The sequence below is a fragment of the Trichosurus vulpecula genome, chromosome 2, assembly GCF_011100635.1.
Source record: "Trichosurus vulpecula isolate mTriVul1 chromosome 2, mTriVul1.pri, whole genome shotgun sequence".
Lineage (NCBI taxonomy): Eukaryota > Metazoa > Chordata > Mammalia > Diprotodontia > Phalangeridae > Trichosurus > Trichosurus vulpecula.
The window spans coordinates 233,863,834-233,878,569 of record NC_050574.1 but is presented as its reverse complement, the minus strand read 5'-3'; the positions used below and the strand labels follow the sequence as shown (position 1 = coordinate 233,878,569).

Genomic DNA, 14,736 nt, shown 5'->3' with positions numbered 1-14,736 from the left:
TTTCTCATTTTACCAGACTATAAGTGGTGTGCTTTTTTTTAAAGAAAAAACATTTCAACATTCAATTCATTAAAATTTTGAATTAATGTCATTAAAAATAAAACTGATGACAGAAAAAAAATTTTCAATTTTTGTACAGCTTTCCTACCTCAAATGACAAAACAAGATAATGCCACAACATTTTTGTAGTTACTATTTCAAATGTTTCTGAAACACTGTATATTATGAAATGTAAATAACAATTTTGAGGAAAATTAAAATACAAATATTGCAGTTAATTTTTACCTTTCTTGTATTTTTCACAGTTAATTGACTCATTTTAATCCATGTCGTTTGGAAAGGGTTATGGCACAGTTACACTTAAAACTTCATCAAAGGCACTCATTTTATTTCATTCTCTTGTGCCAAACGTCAAAGCAGGGCACAGCATGAAGTCTTACATACTTTTGTCCATTGAAAGAGCACTCAAAACATCCATAAACAGTTTCCCTCTTATAGTTCCCCATTCCACAGAGGACACAAGGCCCTTTTGGAATATTGTGATTGAGTAAATTAACTCGGACATGAGTCCCTTCTCTAAGAGAGAAGTCAGTCATGCTGAGAGGTTTATCATAGTAGTAATCTGAGAAAAGGTCATCCATGTAAAGTTCAGAGCGAGCAATGGCATCCATCACTCTTCTATCTGAAAAGGAAAGCACACAAAAATAAGTGTTAATTAAAGGTACAACAAGGAACAAGATAAGGCCACAAATGACATTCTTTATAAATATGTCATCTAAAATTTAAAATAACCTCAACAGTAAATTCAAGAGTAGTCAGGAATGAATCAAGCTATAAATTTTTTTAAATTTAGATTCTTCATTGTGATTAGAGCTAACTGAATATATAAGCTTATATATTAATGAAGAAGGGAAAATATGCATCCCAAATACCCTCTCCAGTGTCATGGATGGTCAGTATCAAATGACATACTTCGTTCAAACAGAATATTTCTTAATCTGTAGAGTATTGCAAATGTTGTTGTTTCTTCTCTCTCAAATCCTCCTTTTGACACTGAAGTGACACAAAGGTCTATCAAAAAGAAAAAAAAGCATAGCACAACACTCTTAGGAAAAAGAAATTGAAATTCAGCCCATCTATAGCTTGTTTGTATAGTTGTTTGCACATTGTCTCCCCTATTAGATTGTGAGCTCCTTAGGAGCAGGGACTGTTTTGTTTTTTGGGTTTTTTGCCTTTCTTTATGGTCCCAGCACTTAGCACAATACCTGGCATATAGGAGGCACTTAATAAACATTTGTTGACTAAATGACTTTACAACTCTAATAAGAATGCCCCCACTCTTTGTTATATGCGTCCAAGTCCAGCTACCTGAGCAAGACTTCATTATGTCCTTGGCCTATTACTTGCTTCTTTGCTCTGCTGCCTATCACCTCTTCTCACATGATTTGTACAAGTCATTTATTGGTAATTGGGGAAAAAGAAAGCCACCTAAGAGCTAAAATAGATTCACTATGATAATCTTGTTCAGATAGTGTTTACAAACTACAGTCGCTAGGGGGCTCCCCTGCCTCAACCATTTGGATTTCATGACTTTTTTTTTTTTAATCCAGCTTTGGACTTTCTATAGCCCTAAAACTGTAAGGTTAGCCCTGGCAGTCATAAAAACAAAACTTCAGAGATTACAAAAATACACCACTCATTATAACCACAAATTTCTAATATTTGTACATCACTCTTTTTCCTAGAGGTGAATAATCCGTATTTAACTATACAAATTTTTTCTTTTTCAAATTTTTTTCTTTTCAAAACGTTACATAGTACACTTAAAAAAAATGATCAGGCTGGGGAGAACTACTTTAGAGGAGCAGGTAGATTAACACAGATTAAATGAGAAGCCTGTGTAGTACTTGAGCATCTACACAAGCACTGAAAAATTGAGTTAATAAACAAATGGTCAGGCAGGCGGGCAGCATTAGCAAGAGAGCTCATCTAGCTATACTAGAGATTTTAAATAATATAATCTTTACATTAGAAATGACTAAACAAAAAATGACTAATGGAAGTAATCAAAGAAAAGCAAGGAACAGTTAAGGGAGAACCTAGCTACCCTTGAGGAATTTAATTCATCTGGTCCAAATGTACTCTATCTTTGGGCCACTGAAGAACATACGGCTGATGAGATAAAAGGTCGTAGGAAATGGGAAAGATTTTCCATAAGACTGGAGAAGTACAAACGTACCAGCTTTCAAAAAGGGGAAGAGAAGAGAATCTATAAACGACAGGCCAGTGAGTTTGATGTTGATTCCTGGAAAAGTTCTAGAATGATTTATTAAAGAAGTGGCAAATATCTAGAAAGGGAAGGAGTGAATACAAAAAGCCAGCACAGCTTCATTAAGTACAAGTCATGCCAGACTAATCTCAGTTCCTTTTTCAGCAGGATTATTAAATTAGTAGATGAAGGGATATAATTTCCCTATGCTTTAGCAAAGCTTTTGAGAAAGCATCTCAGATTATTCTTGTAGAGAAGGCAGAGAGATATGGATCAGACAATAATATAATCAAAGAGATTCAGAACTAGGTGAATGCCAGATTTAAGAAGTAGTTATTAATGGTTCAGTGTCAATGTGGCAGGAAGTCTCTTAATAAAGACCCCATGGATCTGGGACTAGTCCTGTGCTAGTTAACATTTTTATTAATGACTTGGATATATAGATGGTATGCTCATCAAATTTGGAGATGACACAAAGATGGGAAGGATAGCTAATATAATGGATCTTGACAGGCTAGAGCACTGGTTTCAATCCAACAAGGTGAAATTCAATAGGGATGAGATTAAAGTCTTAAGCACAAAACAAAAAAAATCAACCTCACAAAGACTGTGAGACCCGAGAGTACGTGTTCTGAGAAAGATCTCAGGGTTTGAATGGACCGCAAGCTCAATGAGTCAGCAGTGCAACATGGCAAGCAAAAATCCAACAGATCTTGGGTTTCATCACTTCCAAGAATAGGGAGGTTATAGTCCCACTGTACCCTGCCTTCATCTGGGGTATTTGTGTTCAGTTCTAGGCACCATAGTTTTAAAAGGACATTGATAGTCTGGAGAGTGTCCAGAGGAGGGTAACTAGGATGGTGAAGGGCCTTGAATCATGTCATATAGGGATAATAAAAGAATGAGGAAACTTGGACTGGGGAGGGAGGGTACAGATGATAGTTGGATTTGAGTATTTGAAAGGGTGTCATGTGGATGGAAAATTAGACCTGTACTACTGGCCCCAGTAGAACAGGAACAATGGATAGAATACACAAAGGGTCCAATTTGGGCTTGGTATCAGGAAAAACTTCCTAAAACTTAGAGTTGTGCAAGAGAGAACAGGGTTCTTTAGAGAGAAAGTGTGTGCCCCCTCCTTAGGGGTCTTCAAGCAGAGGCTAAACAACCACTTGTCTAACGTGATAATGGGGGTGCTTTTCATGTATGGGTTGGACAAGATGATCACTGAGGTCCCTTCCAGCTCTCTGTAAAAGAGGTGGCCATCAGATGTGCTTAGAGATGTTTAAAAGGGGCAAAAGGGTTTAATTTAATTCAATTCAATAAACATTTATCTAATGTGTAATTTATAAAAAAGGATTGTACCAGGAAAGAAACAAAGATTACATGAAATAGTCCCTGATCTCAGTACCATTTGGAAGTTCCTGATAGGAAAAACCTGGAAAAGTGTACATGAACTGATGCAAAGTGAAGTGAGCAGAGCCAGGAGAACATTATACACAGTATCAGCAACATTGTACAATAATCAATATGAAAGACCTAGCTCTTCTCAGCAATATAGACAATTCCAAAAGACTCATGATGGAAAATGCTATTCACATCCTGAGAAAGAACTGATGGAATCTGACTGCAGATCAAACCATACTATTTCACATTTTTTTCCCCAGGGTTCTTTTCTTTTGGCCTAATTCTTCTTTTACAACATGATTAATATGAAATATTTTTTACATGATTGCACATATATAACCTATATTAAATTGGTAAGAGTCTTAGGGTGGGCATGGTGAGGGAGGAAGGACGGGAGACAATTTGGAACTCAAAATTTTTTTTAAATGAATGTTAAAAATTGTCTTTACATATAATTGAGGAAAAAAAAGTATTTAAAAAAAAAAAAAGAAAGTACCTGAGAAGTGCAAAGTGCTATGTGAGATTAAGAAGAACACTATTGATTAGGAGGTTCAAGGAAAGCATCCTGAAGGAGATGACATTTGAGCTGGGCTTTAATGGACACATAGGACTTCAAGAGGAAGGGGTGAAGATGGTTATCTAGGATGTGTAATAAAGCCAATATACAGAGGCAGGAAAAGGCACAGGATGGGTATGGATGTTGAGTAGTCCAGAGTACCTAAAGTGAAGACTATTTAGAGGGAATGGTAGTATAAATTAAGATTGGAACAATTACAGGATTTAGAGTCTGAAGCAGATCTAAGAGGCCATATATCTCATTCCCTACATTTTGTAGATTTTTTTTATTTTTATTTTTTTTTATTTTTAGTTTACGACACACAGTTCTACATAATTTTGAGTTCCAGATTTCCTCCCCTCCCTCCCCCCTCCCTCCCCAAAACGGCATAGAATCTCATATAACTACCACGTATTCACATTCAATTAATTTATACACCAGTGAAGTTGTGGAGAAGAATTATGACCAATGGAATGAATCATGAGAAAGAAGAAACAGAACCAAAAAAAAAAAAAACAACCCAAAAACAAAAACAAAAGAGAAGAAAAAAAGGTGAGCATGAGGTGTGCCTCAATCTGCATTCAAACTTCATAGTTCTTTCTCTGGATGTAGATAGGATTCTCCATCGTGAGTCCTTTGGAGTTGTCCTTGCACCTTGTGTTGCTGAGAAGAGCGAAGTCTGTCAGGGTTGGTCCTCACAGAATCCATGTATCTGTGGTTGTGTACAGTGTTCTCCTGGCTCTGCTGCGCTCACTCAGCATTATGTTGTGTAGGTTTTTCCAGGTTGTTATGAAGTCCGTATCATCCCCATTTCTTATGGCACAATAGTATTCCATTACCTTCATATACCACAGCTTGTTCAGTCATTCCCCAATTGATGGGCATCCCTTTGATTTCTAATTCTTGGCTACCACAAAAAGAGCCGCTATAAATATTTTTGTACATATGGGTCCCTTTCCCTCTTGTGTGATTTCTTTGGGATACAACCCTAGAAGTGGTATTGCTGGGTCAAAGGGTATGAACATTCCTGTGGCCCTTTGGGCGTAGTTCCAAATTACTCTCCAAAATGGCTGGAACATCTCACAACTCCACCAGCAATGTAACAATGTTCCAATTTTCCCACATCCTCTCCAGCATTTATCATCCTCCTGTTTTGTTATTTTAGCCAATCTGACAGGAGAGGTGTGGTATCTAAGAGTCATTTTGATTTGCATTTCTCTAATCAGTAGCGATCCAGAGCATTTTTTCATATGCCTATAGATAGTTTTAATTTCTTCCTCTGAAAACTGCCTGTTAATATCCTTTGACCGTTTCTCAACTGGGGAATGGCTTGTATTCCTATATATTTGGCTCAGTTCCCTGTATATTTTAGAAATGAGGCCTTTCATTTTGTAGATTTTAAAGAGCAGTTTGGAGTAGCAAAAGGAATGCTGAGGTAGGAGTTGTGATAGACCTAGATTTCTGATTTTGATTAGCTGTTTTACCATGGGTAAATCACGTTCTCTCTCTAGACCTCAATTTAAATTGATATAACCCTATACCTAGTTTACAGAGTTATTGTGAGGAACTAATGAGATAAATATATATAGTCTGCACACCTAGTCTTTTATCACAAAGGAATATTTTATGCCACTATTGCTCTAAACTGAAGGAAAGCTGAGTGAGGTTTTTTTTACCTGTTCATCCAAAATACTTAGGTCATGACTAGCTCAGCATAGGAAGATTTAAACATTTATCAACAGTTTAAATTTAAACACTTAATGCTTATTGGGTAACTGCTGTGTTAAGAGCACTCACTTTATATAAAAGTATAGATTCACAACTACTTCTGTCTAGTTTCATACCCTGCTTAGGAAAAAGGAGTATAAAAAAGTAAGTAAGCAGTTATGTCAACAAACAAGTATAAATGTTAAAAAAATCTTTTTTGTACTAGAAACCTGGAAATCAAGGCCAGCAGCCCTAGGCAAACATAACATAGTATATTTAAGGTCACGAATTCTTTCCTTTCTATACTTTCCCCTCATTTCTTCCTCCTACCCCAAAAAACACACTTCCTATCCTTTCAGGTGCTCAGTTCTTTTTTTTTCTTACCCTTCCCCTTCCATCAAAATCTGCTTTTAGAAAAAGATTTTACATAAGTCATTTATATCCTAGTGTAACAGTTGTTCAACATGTTGCTTCTTCCAGTCATTTTTGACATTTACCTCTAATTGGAGGATGTAATACAATTGCTTTAAGATATAAAGCAAGCAGGTAGTAGATTTTATGAGGAATGGGGGATCCCCATACTAGTTAAAAGTCACCTACTGCCATCTCTGCACAAGACTTGCCCTTCTGGAAAGTATTAGTGAATTTTAATGATTTCATTTTCACATAAAATAATTGCCAAGTAATTTCTGAGTTAATATAGTTTATTTGAAAAGCATAAGTATGAAATATCTCACAAACAAATTACTTACCAAAGGCACCATCCAAATAAATGAAAAGTTCAAAAACACTAAAAGCTATGGTTGTGTGTGCTGGAAAAACAATAGCTTTGTCTCTTCCCTTTGGGTTTTGTTCATCAATAATGTGAAACTAATTTTCAAAAAAGAAATAACATGTATTAGCAGTGAGTCAATCATGAAATGGAAATTCTTTGAGTGTGAATGAAACTTTGAAGGAATTGCATTTGTTCACTTCTCTAGACAAGGTTTTCTTAATTATTATTTGAGGATAAGTCTACTTTTAAAGTAAAGAACCATCTTGTTCGAAACTATTTGGCTCTTCTAAGAATAAGAATTCTCTACTTGGAAATGGTAATTTAACTCAAGGAAGGAAATACTTTATCCCTATTCCATTCACATTACTGTTAGATCTAATAATCTTAAATCCTATGCAATAATAATGCTCTCCAAGAGCTGAATTCTTAGTCCCCCTCACCCCTTTTATGTCTAGTTACAAATGCAAATCAAATAGATCATCTGAAAGTTTCCTTCAGTCTCACTGGCCTACTAATGTGTGGAGCTGTTCTGATGCTTTGGGACTTCAGAAAGTCTTCGAAAGTTACTCTAAACCAAAAGCCTGTCTGCGTCTTTCAGGCCAGTGAAAGTTCTAATTCATAGGTGAATGGTTTGTTAAACCAGATTAAATCAATACTTTCTGTTTCCGTTTCAGTACAAAGCAGTAGTCCCAAGCAGACAAAGCTTCACTTCACTAAGATTTAGATAAAATTTAGCCGAAACCTTATCTTTCCATTCCTAAAAACGCAATTCTTTTTAAATGAAATTAATCAAATCATTGTTTATTATGCTTCACTGGATGAAGATAAAGAAGAAACAGAATCAGTCTAAAGATTTAAATAGAAATAACTTTCAAAATGATTTTAAAATAAAAGCTTAAACTCTGAATGAGCTAAGTTTGGTCACAAGAAATATGACTATAGAAAACTGTAACATTCTAGGTTTCTATAAACAACCTCTCCTTAATCCTTTGTTTTAAAAATTTAATCTGTATGACTAAGAAAGAAAAACATACTCTTTGAACCAAACTACTGCTTTCATTCTTGTGATTAAAGGATTCAGTGAGGCTGGTCTTTAGTTATATGCACTTTATTTCACAAGGATGAGTATTTAAGCATCATTAAAATTCCTTGAATTTAGTATCCAAGTGCTCTTGGAGATTTTTTTTTTCATAAGTTTGACACACAAAAATTCCAGTGAAAGAAACTCCACGTTTTCTATCAAAATTTTAACCAAAAAATGCTATTACAACTATTCTTTTGTCTTACTACCTCTAAAAAACTAGTTTCTAGCTTTTAAAATATATATATATATATATATATATATATATATATATATCTCACAACCTTTTAGTTAGTAAGAGAAGTTTTTTAAGGATATTTACCCTCACTGCTTCCCCACGCATTCCAGCATGCACAGATAATGAACACTGGCGTGTTGTTCTAATACTTTCCATGACCACACACAATACTGCCTTTCTACTACTCCTTGATTGACGGATTAGGCAGTGATCAAAGTTAATTTTTCTAAAATAAAGAAAAGAGAAATTCACAGGTATTTTTGTATTACCTAATTACATTTATTTTGTTTCTAATTATTCATAATTATGAAGACATAAAAATGAAGAAAAATCTACTTGCCTATGATGTAAAACAATTTGAACAAGCTTAAAAGGAATCACTATGACTAAAAGAAATTCAGTAAACTCTTTATAAAGAGTTTAACTACAAACCTTAGTTTTAAGCGATCACAGGACTGCTGTAGTTTGCTGGGAAAGCAAAGTGTACAACAATGCTTACCTATTTAAAAAAAACTCCCTATACTTGGTATTTCTTAACTACAGTTAAGTATAGCATAGTTGAGAAACTATAGTTGCCTGTACTACATATATCAACTATATTCTGTTTGAATTGTCTGTACCATAGATCCCTCCTATCTTATTTCTTCAAGGTTTTTGTTTTGTTTTATTTTCTGTACTCTCATGTATTCCTTGTGTATCCTGTGTCTTTGTCTCTGTTTCCTCATCTGTAAAATGGAGATACTGATAGCACCTACCTCTGATGGTCATTGTGAGGATCAAATGAGTTAATAATTTTAAAGTGCTTAGCACAGTGCCTGGCACATAGTAAACACTGTATAAATGTTAAATATTATTATTATCATTATATAATTAGTGTGGCAAGTCAGAACAAAGTAGGAATTTTCTTTGATTTTTGTTGCTTTTGCATATAAAAGAATCCCTACAGCACAATCTTGTAGAAAAAATACTCATTGATACGACTCCAATGATCTTCCACACTGCAAGATAAAAAACTGCGACTAGCCATTATGCTGCCAGCACTGTACGGACACGGTACCATGCCAGGTACCATGATGCCACCTCTCCTTTCTAATTTTTTGGACTTGGACTATATGATGCAGGGAGGCAATGTGGTATAATAGTGGAATACGAGTTAGATTTAGAATCTAAAGGGCTTGAGTTCAAATTCTGACTCTGCTACTTATTACCTGTGTGAGGCTGGGCAGGTAACTTAACCTATCTGGGCCTCAGTCTCCTCATCCGTAAAATGAAGAGGTTGGAATAGAGGGCTTCTAATGTCTCTTCTAACTCTAGATCTATGAACCTATTAAATTTGTTTTTTGCAGAAATCTGTCTATGTGGAGGAACTTTTGTTATATTTGCACCAAGCAGGTTCTTTATTCTGCCAGTTCAGTTCATCTTCCTCTTTAGAAAGTCAGTCAATAAAAACTGTTGTTATTGTTTCATTTTTCAGTCGTGTCCAACTCTTTGTAACCCCTTTTGGAGTTTTCTTGGCAAAGATACTAGAGTAGTTTGCCTTTTTCCTTATCCAACTCATTTTACAGATGAGGAAACTGAAGCAAACAGAGTTAAATGACTTGCCCAGGGTCACACAGATAGGAAGTGTCTGAGGCTGGATTTGGACTCTGGAGGAGGAATCTTATTGACTCCAGGCCCAGCTCTCTATCCATTGGGCCATCTCATATCAAGCAGGGTAGTAAGCACTATATGTAAGGTTTTCAAGGGCAGGGGTTGGGGTTTTTTTGTTGTTATTGTTGCGTATGTGTATGGGTGTTTCCCACCACTTAACATTGCCTATTAATTTGGTAAACGATTAATAAATACTTACTGCTTGACTGATTAAGAGCCTACTATCAAATAACATGGAGACAAATAGAAATCTGTAAAGGAATATTGTTAGGAAAGTAAGAGAGCATTTATCAAAGGTGGCCCTGAGAAAAGCACATTTTCTGGGCCAGTTGAGAATTTTTTCAAACAATTTTTGAAACTCATTTGCAAGATTAATTGTAGCATTCTGAATCTAAACAATAAATTGCTCAGCTTTGTCAAATATAACACACATTTTAAATGTATTGTAGCCAAATTTGTAAGATTCAAATATTTAATCAGATTATTTAAATACGATCATACTTCTCCAGTGGAGATTAAAAACAAGCATACTAACCTAGTAGTAAGTTCCTTGAGCAAAGTTGTTACTTCCACTTCATGCTTAGTTACCACACCAAAGGAAGCTTTTACTGCGATAGAATCTGATCCAGCAACATTAATCCCAACATCATTCACCATATGATTTCCTCGTCTTCCACAGAGGGAAACATCTGATTTATCTTCATAATTCAGTAATTGGTAGGATGAGATACCTTTAATAAAAGAACATCGTTGTGTTTCAAATGTCTCTTACCCACCTACACTAATTATTTTAAAAGTGCAACATTAAAAAACCCCAAGATTATAAATTATAGTAGTAATGGCAATGATTTAAACCAAAATTTCAAAATATCAATTCCATTTACAGTAAATTATGCAGTTAAATGATAAATATTATTCTTTTCTTTGTACTCAGGAAAATATCCCATGAAGAGATTGGAGGAGTATGGCAGTAGGAGTTTTATTATAAATAACAATCTGTTATTAAAGTACCAATTTAAACTCTTCTATGTTCCAAGTAGGTTGAGAAAAATTCAGTTAACTAAAATAGGCTACCTCAATATATCAATAACTTAACTTAAATGACTAAAACAACAGTATCACAACAATAAGTAGTGGTAGTAGAAATAATGATATGATAATTAATCCATTTCAAAGTGCTTCTGCTTCTACGTAAGCAATATGGCCCGGTATATTAAAGTTAGGGTGTTTCAGTAATTTTCAGTCATGTTTGACTCTTTGTGACCCTACTTGGGGTTTTCTTGGCAAAGATTAATATTAGAGTGGTTTGCCATTTCCTTCTCCAGATCATTTTACAGATGAGAAACTGAGGTAAACAGGGTTAAGCAACTTGCCAGGGGTCACACAGCTAGTAACTATCTAAGGCTAGATTTGAACTCAGGTCTTCCTGACGATAGGCCCAGCATCCTATCCACTGTGCCACCTAGATACCCAAAGTTAGGATAACCTGTATTCAAATTCTGCCTCTAGATCCTTATTATCTTTATGTTGTTGTTGTTCAGTCATGACTGACTCTTTGTGACCCCTGTGCACCATAGCATGCCAGTACTGCACATAGGATTTTCTTGGCAAAGATGCTGAAGTGGTTTGTCATTTCCTTCTCCAGTGGAGAACAAACGGAGGTTAAATGACTTGCCCAGGATCACACAGCTAGTATCTGAGGTTATATTTGAACTCAGGACCAGCTCTCTATCACTGAGCTATCTTAGCTGCCTTCATATGTTTAACATAATAATGTATAGTGTCTGTATGGCACTAAGTAAATCATTGAACCTCAGCAATTTTTGAACTCAGGACCAGCTCTCTATCACTGAGCTATCTTAGCTGCCTCCATATGTTTAACATAATAATGTATAGTGTCTGTATGACACTAAGTAAATCATTGAACCTCAGCAATTTCCTAGGATTATTTACAGTGTCATAAATGAGGAGTTCCTTATAAGGAAATCCCTTTCATCATCTGATTTAGTGCATACCATAACTTAACGGGATAACAAGACGGGTATCATTCCCATTTTGTAGTTGTTCAGTGTGTGAAGTAGCTAGGTGACACAGTGACAAAGCCCTGAATTTAGAGTCAAGAAGCCCACTCTACACTCAGCCTCAGATATGTACCAGCTGTGGCTAGTAAGGAATGGCAAGTCACTTTATCCCTCTTAGTCTCAGTTTCCTTACCTATAAAACAAAGATAATAATAGCACCTACCTCACAGAGCTCTTGGGAGGACCAAATTCAATAAAATATGTGAAGTGTTTTGTAAACTCTGAAGCACTAAATAAACATTAGCAAATATTGTTATAAAATGAAATGCAAATTGATTTGGCAAAACAACTTATTAAAAATTCAATTCAATATACATTTATTGAGCACTTACAATGAGCCAGGCACTGTGATAAGCAAGGATCACACAAAAATAAATATGAAAATTGTCTCTGCCCACAAGAAGTTTACCATCTACTCAGTAGGGGAGGGAAAGGTGTAACAGTACATATGTAAGTAAAAACAAAGCAACAGGGAGAGCTAGAGGAAGAGATGCCAGATTGAGAAGTTCCACACGTTTTAATAGATTTGAAAATGTTTTGAGCTCCTATTGGATTTGACACTGTAAATTTGAAGCATTCTTTCTGTTACTAATATCACTACACCTATCTCAATAGAAAATTTGCCTATCAATAAAAATCATGCTACTCTTGTAACATGCTATCTGTATTTAAGTTACTAATACAGTAAAACAGGTTTTTAAAAAGCTATTGAAACACTTACCAGCTGAAATTTCTCTGTCTCCTAGGAGAATATCGTTCAGCGTGAAAGGTGTTGAGGTAAATTTAGCTCTCTGTAACAAAAAGCATCTTTTCTTTTTAACCACAAGGCTCAAAGGTTGATATTTGTCAGCTTCACTGAGGCTTGGAACAGGAACTAATCTCCCTCCATCTCCAACTTGCTTAACAAAGCTCTTGGTAGCAGCAGCAAACATATTAATATAATATTAATGATAAAACACTTTATCAACTGCAACTTCCAGATATTAAATCCATATTCAAAAGGCTAGTATTTTAAAGAAAATTACCATGCACAAAACCGTATCAAGGATGAATTTTTAACTGCAGTTATATACTTAATCAAAAAGCAAAATAACCTGTTTTCGCTAACTAGTTTCCAGTGTGCAGAACTCACTGTTCCCTTTCAGCTTCATGAACTCAGCATAATGAATTATACATCGTGTAAACTGATATACTAAAGGTAAGACTGGAGTGCCACAACTGCCATTCTATATGACTAAAAAAACTAACAGAAGAAACAAACATTAAGTGGCAGTAATGTCTTTTGTTAGGACCAGAGCTAATGAAGTATGATCAGGGCAACCGATCCAATATAGTATCAATTCTGAAGAATACATTAGCAAGACTTACAGATTAAAATGACAAGCATTAGCCCTGGATGCAATCTTCAGTGGAACTGGTCCAAAGGAAATTTCTTTAATGATGCCAATTTTGGCAGTGAGTTATGCCATTTTGGGCAACAGCAAAAGAATCATCTGGGAGCAATTTAAAGACTGATTTTCTTATGCACCTCATCTTATCCTCTTTGCGGAAAAAATAATAATGTATGGGGGGTTGTATTCATATTAAATGAACACAGTGTATCCTTTTATTGACTTAAGAACAGTCCCAAGGTTCATATTATTGTCTAACCATTTCATATTAGATATTTATCCTCTGGACTGACGCCGGAGTAGACTTAGAATGAAAAGCCCGTTTATAAAGGGGCTCTGCATTTGTTTTCCTTCATCAGTCTATTCTTGTTTTCCAAGCTGAGGGCGGAGGGAAGGTCGGAGATGAAGAGGTGAGGTCCAGGAAAGAGCACTTCCTTCCAAGCACTTGGGGCCAGAAGGTACTATCTGTGAATCTTCCACAGCCGGGACACAGCCCAAATGTGGAGGGATGCTAACTAAAGACGTGAGTCGATGAGGATTATTTTAAAACAATGGCTATCTTCTGTGGGGCGACCCAAGAAGAGTGCACTCTGTTCAGCCCCATATATGAGACGACAAGAATTAAAAAAGGGGGGGGAATCTCTTTAATTGCCGAAGGTTTGCGATTTCTCCGCAGGCTGGGTGGGAGTCCCAGGAGCTGAGCTCGCAGCGGTACTGAACCGGGATGGAGCAGGGATGACTCCTGCAAACCCCAGACGGGGTGAAAGAGAACAAGGAGGTGGAAGAAGAGGGGAAGGTGAAAATTGAGTCATTAGAAATGAGAGCGCGCTGCGAATGGGGACCATTTCAACCCTCGGACTTGGCATCCCCAACGTCCAGCTCGGCGTGGCACAGAGCGGGCACTTGTTTGATGGACGCCCTTCCCTGCACTAGCTCTGACATGACGTCATGTTGTGTGGCCGGGCAAGCCCCCAGACTCCCTAGACCCGGAGCCCACTGGGTTAGTTCAACCTCCCTCGATTTGGGGTCCCCCCGGGCTCAGGACATCGTCCGGGACTCGGGAACACGCTGATTTTGCATGAAAGGGGAATGTCATTTTTCAGTAAGAGGATGATCGATCACTTGTCAGGCGGACGTGCTTCCATCCCATCTCGGGAAGGAAAGCGTCCGTGGGCTTTGAGCGAGAGGAGGTTAGGATGGGCGCCCGAGTGCGTGTCCACGGGAGGCCCGCTCTGAAGGCTCTCGGGGAGAAGGGGGGCCGGGGTGCTACCACTATGGCGGTCCTGACGCGCCCTCTCCTCAGGCGAAGCAAGAAATGCCCGGATAGAGGAAAATGACCCCGCTCCCGGGCCTGGCACGCGGGGCCCGTGGCGGGGGGCGTTGTGTCAGTGACCGCACGCAGCACGCGCTCGCCGACTCGGGAGGGAAGGGCAGTTTGGGGGCCGAGGTCCGGGGGAGCCGCCGGCAGCGGACGCCCGGCTGCTCGGAGCGGACGCCGGGCGGGGGGCCCGGGCCGAGGCGGCGGCAGCAGGTGCGGGCGCGGCGGGGGGAGTGAGGGGGGCTGCGCCATCGGCTCCTCCTCTT

At 37.4% G+C, this 14,736-nt stretch overlaps 1 protein-coding gene across 4 annotated transcripts in view; it reads right to left on the bottom strand.

Annotated features, from left to right (window-relative positions):
- Window positions 1-280: 280 nt before the first annotated feature.
- PJVK (pejvakin) overlaps window positions 281-14,736 on the bottom strand; it is a 14,957-nt gene continuing 501 nt past the window's right edge. The window contains exons 1-7 of one of the 4 annotated variants that reach the window (XM_036745828.1): window positions 12,483-12,514; window positions 11,835-11,894; window positions 10,216-10,411; window positions 8,115-8,256; window positions 6,689-6,806; window positions 973-1,071; window positions 281-682 (exon numbers count right to left, since the gene is read on the bottom strand). In XM_036745828.1, the coding sequence (XP_036601723.1) occupies window positions 387-682; window positions 973-1,071; window positions 6,689-6,806; window positions 8,115-8,256; window positions 10,216-10,337 (777 nt within the window). In that variant the 5' untranslated portion in view covers window positions 10,338-10,411; window positions 11,835-11,894; window positions 12,483-12,514 and the 3' untranslated portion in view covers window positions 281-386. Of the gene's footprint in view, window positions 683-972; window positions 1,072-6,688; window positions 6,807-8,114; window positions 8,257-10,215; window positions 10,412-11,834; window positions 11,895-11,924; window positions 11,991-12,482; window positions 12,694-14,736 lie in introns of those variants that run through there. The other 3 variants (XM_036745826.1, XM_036745825.1, XM_036745827.1) reach the window with 3 other exon arrangements.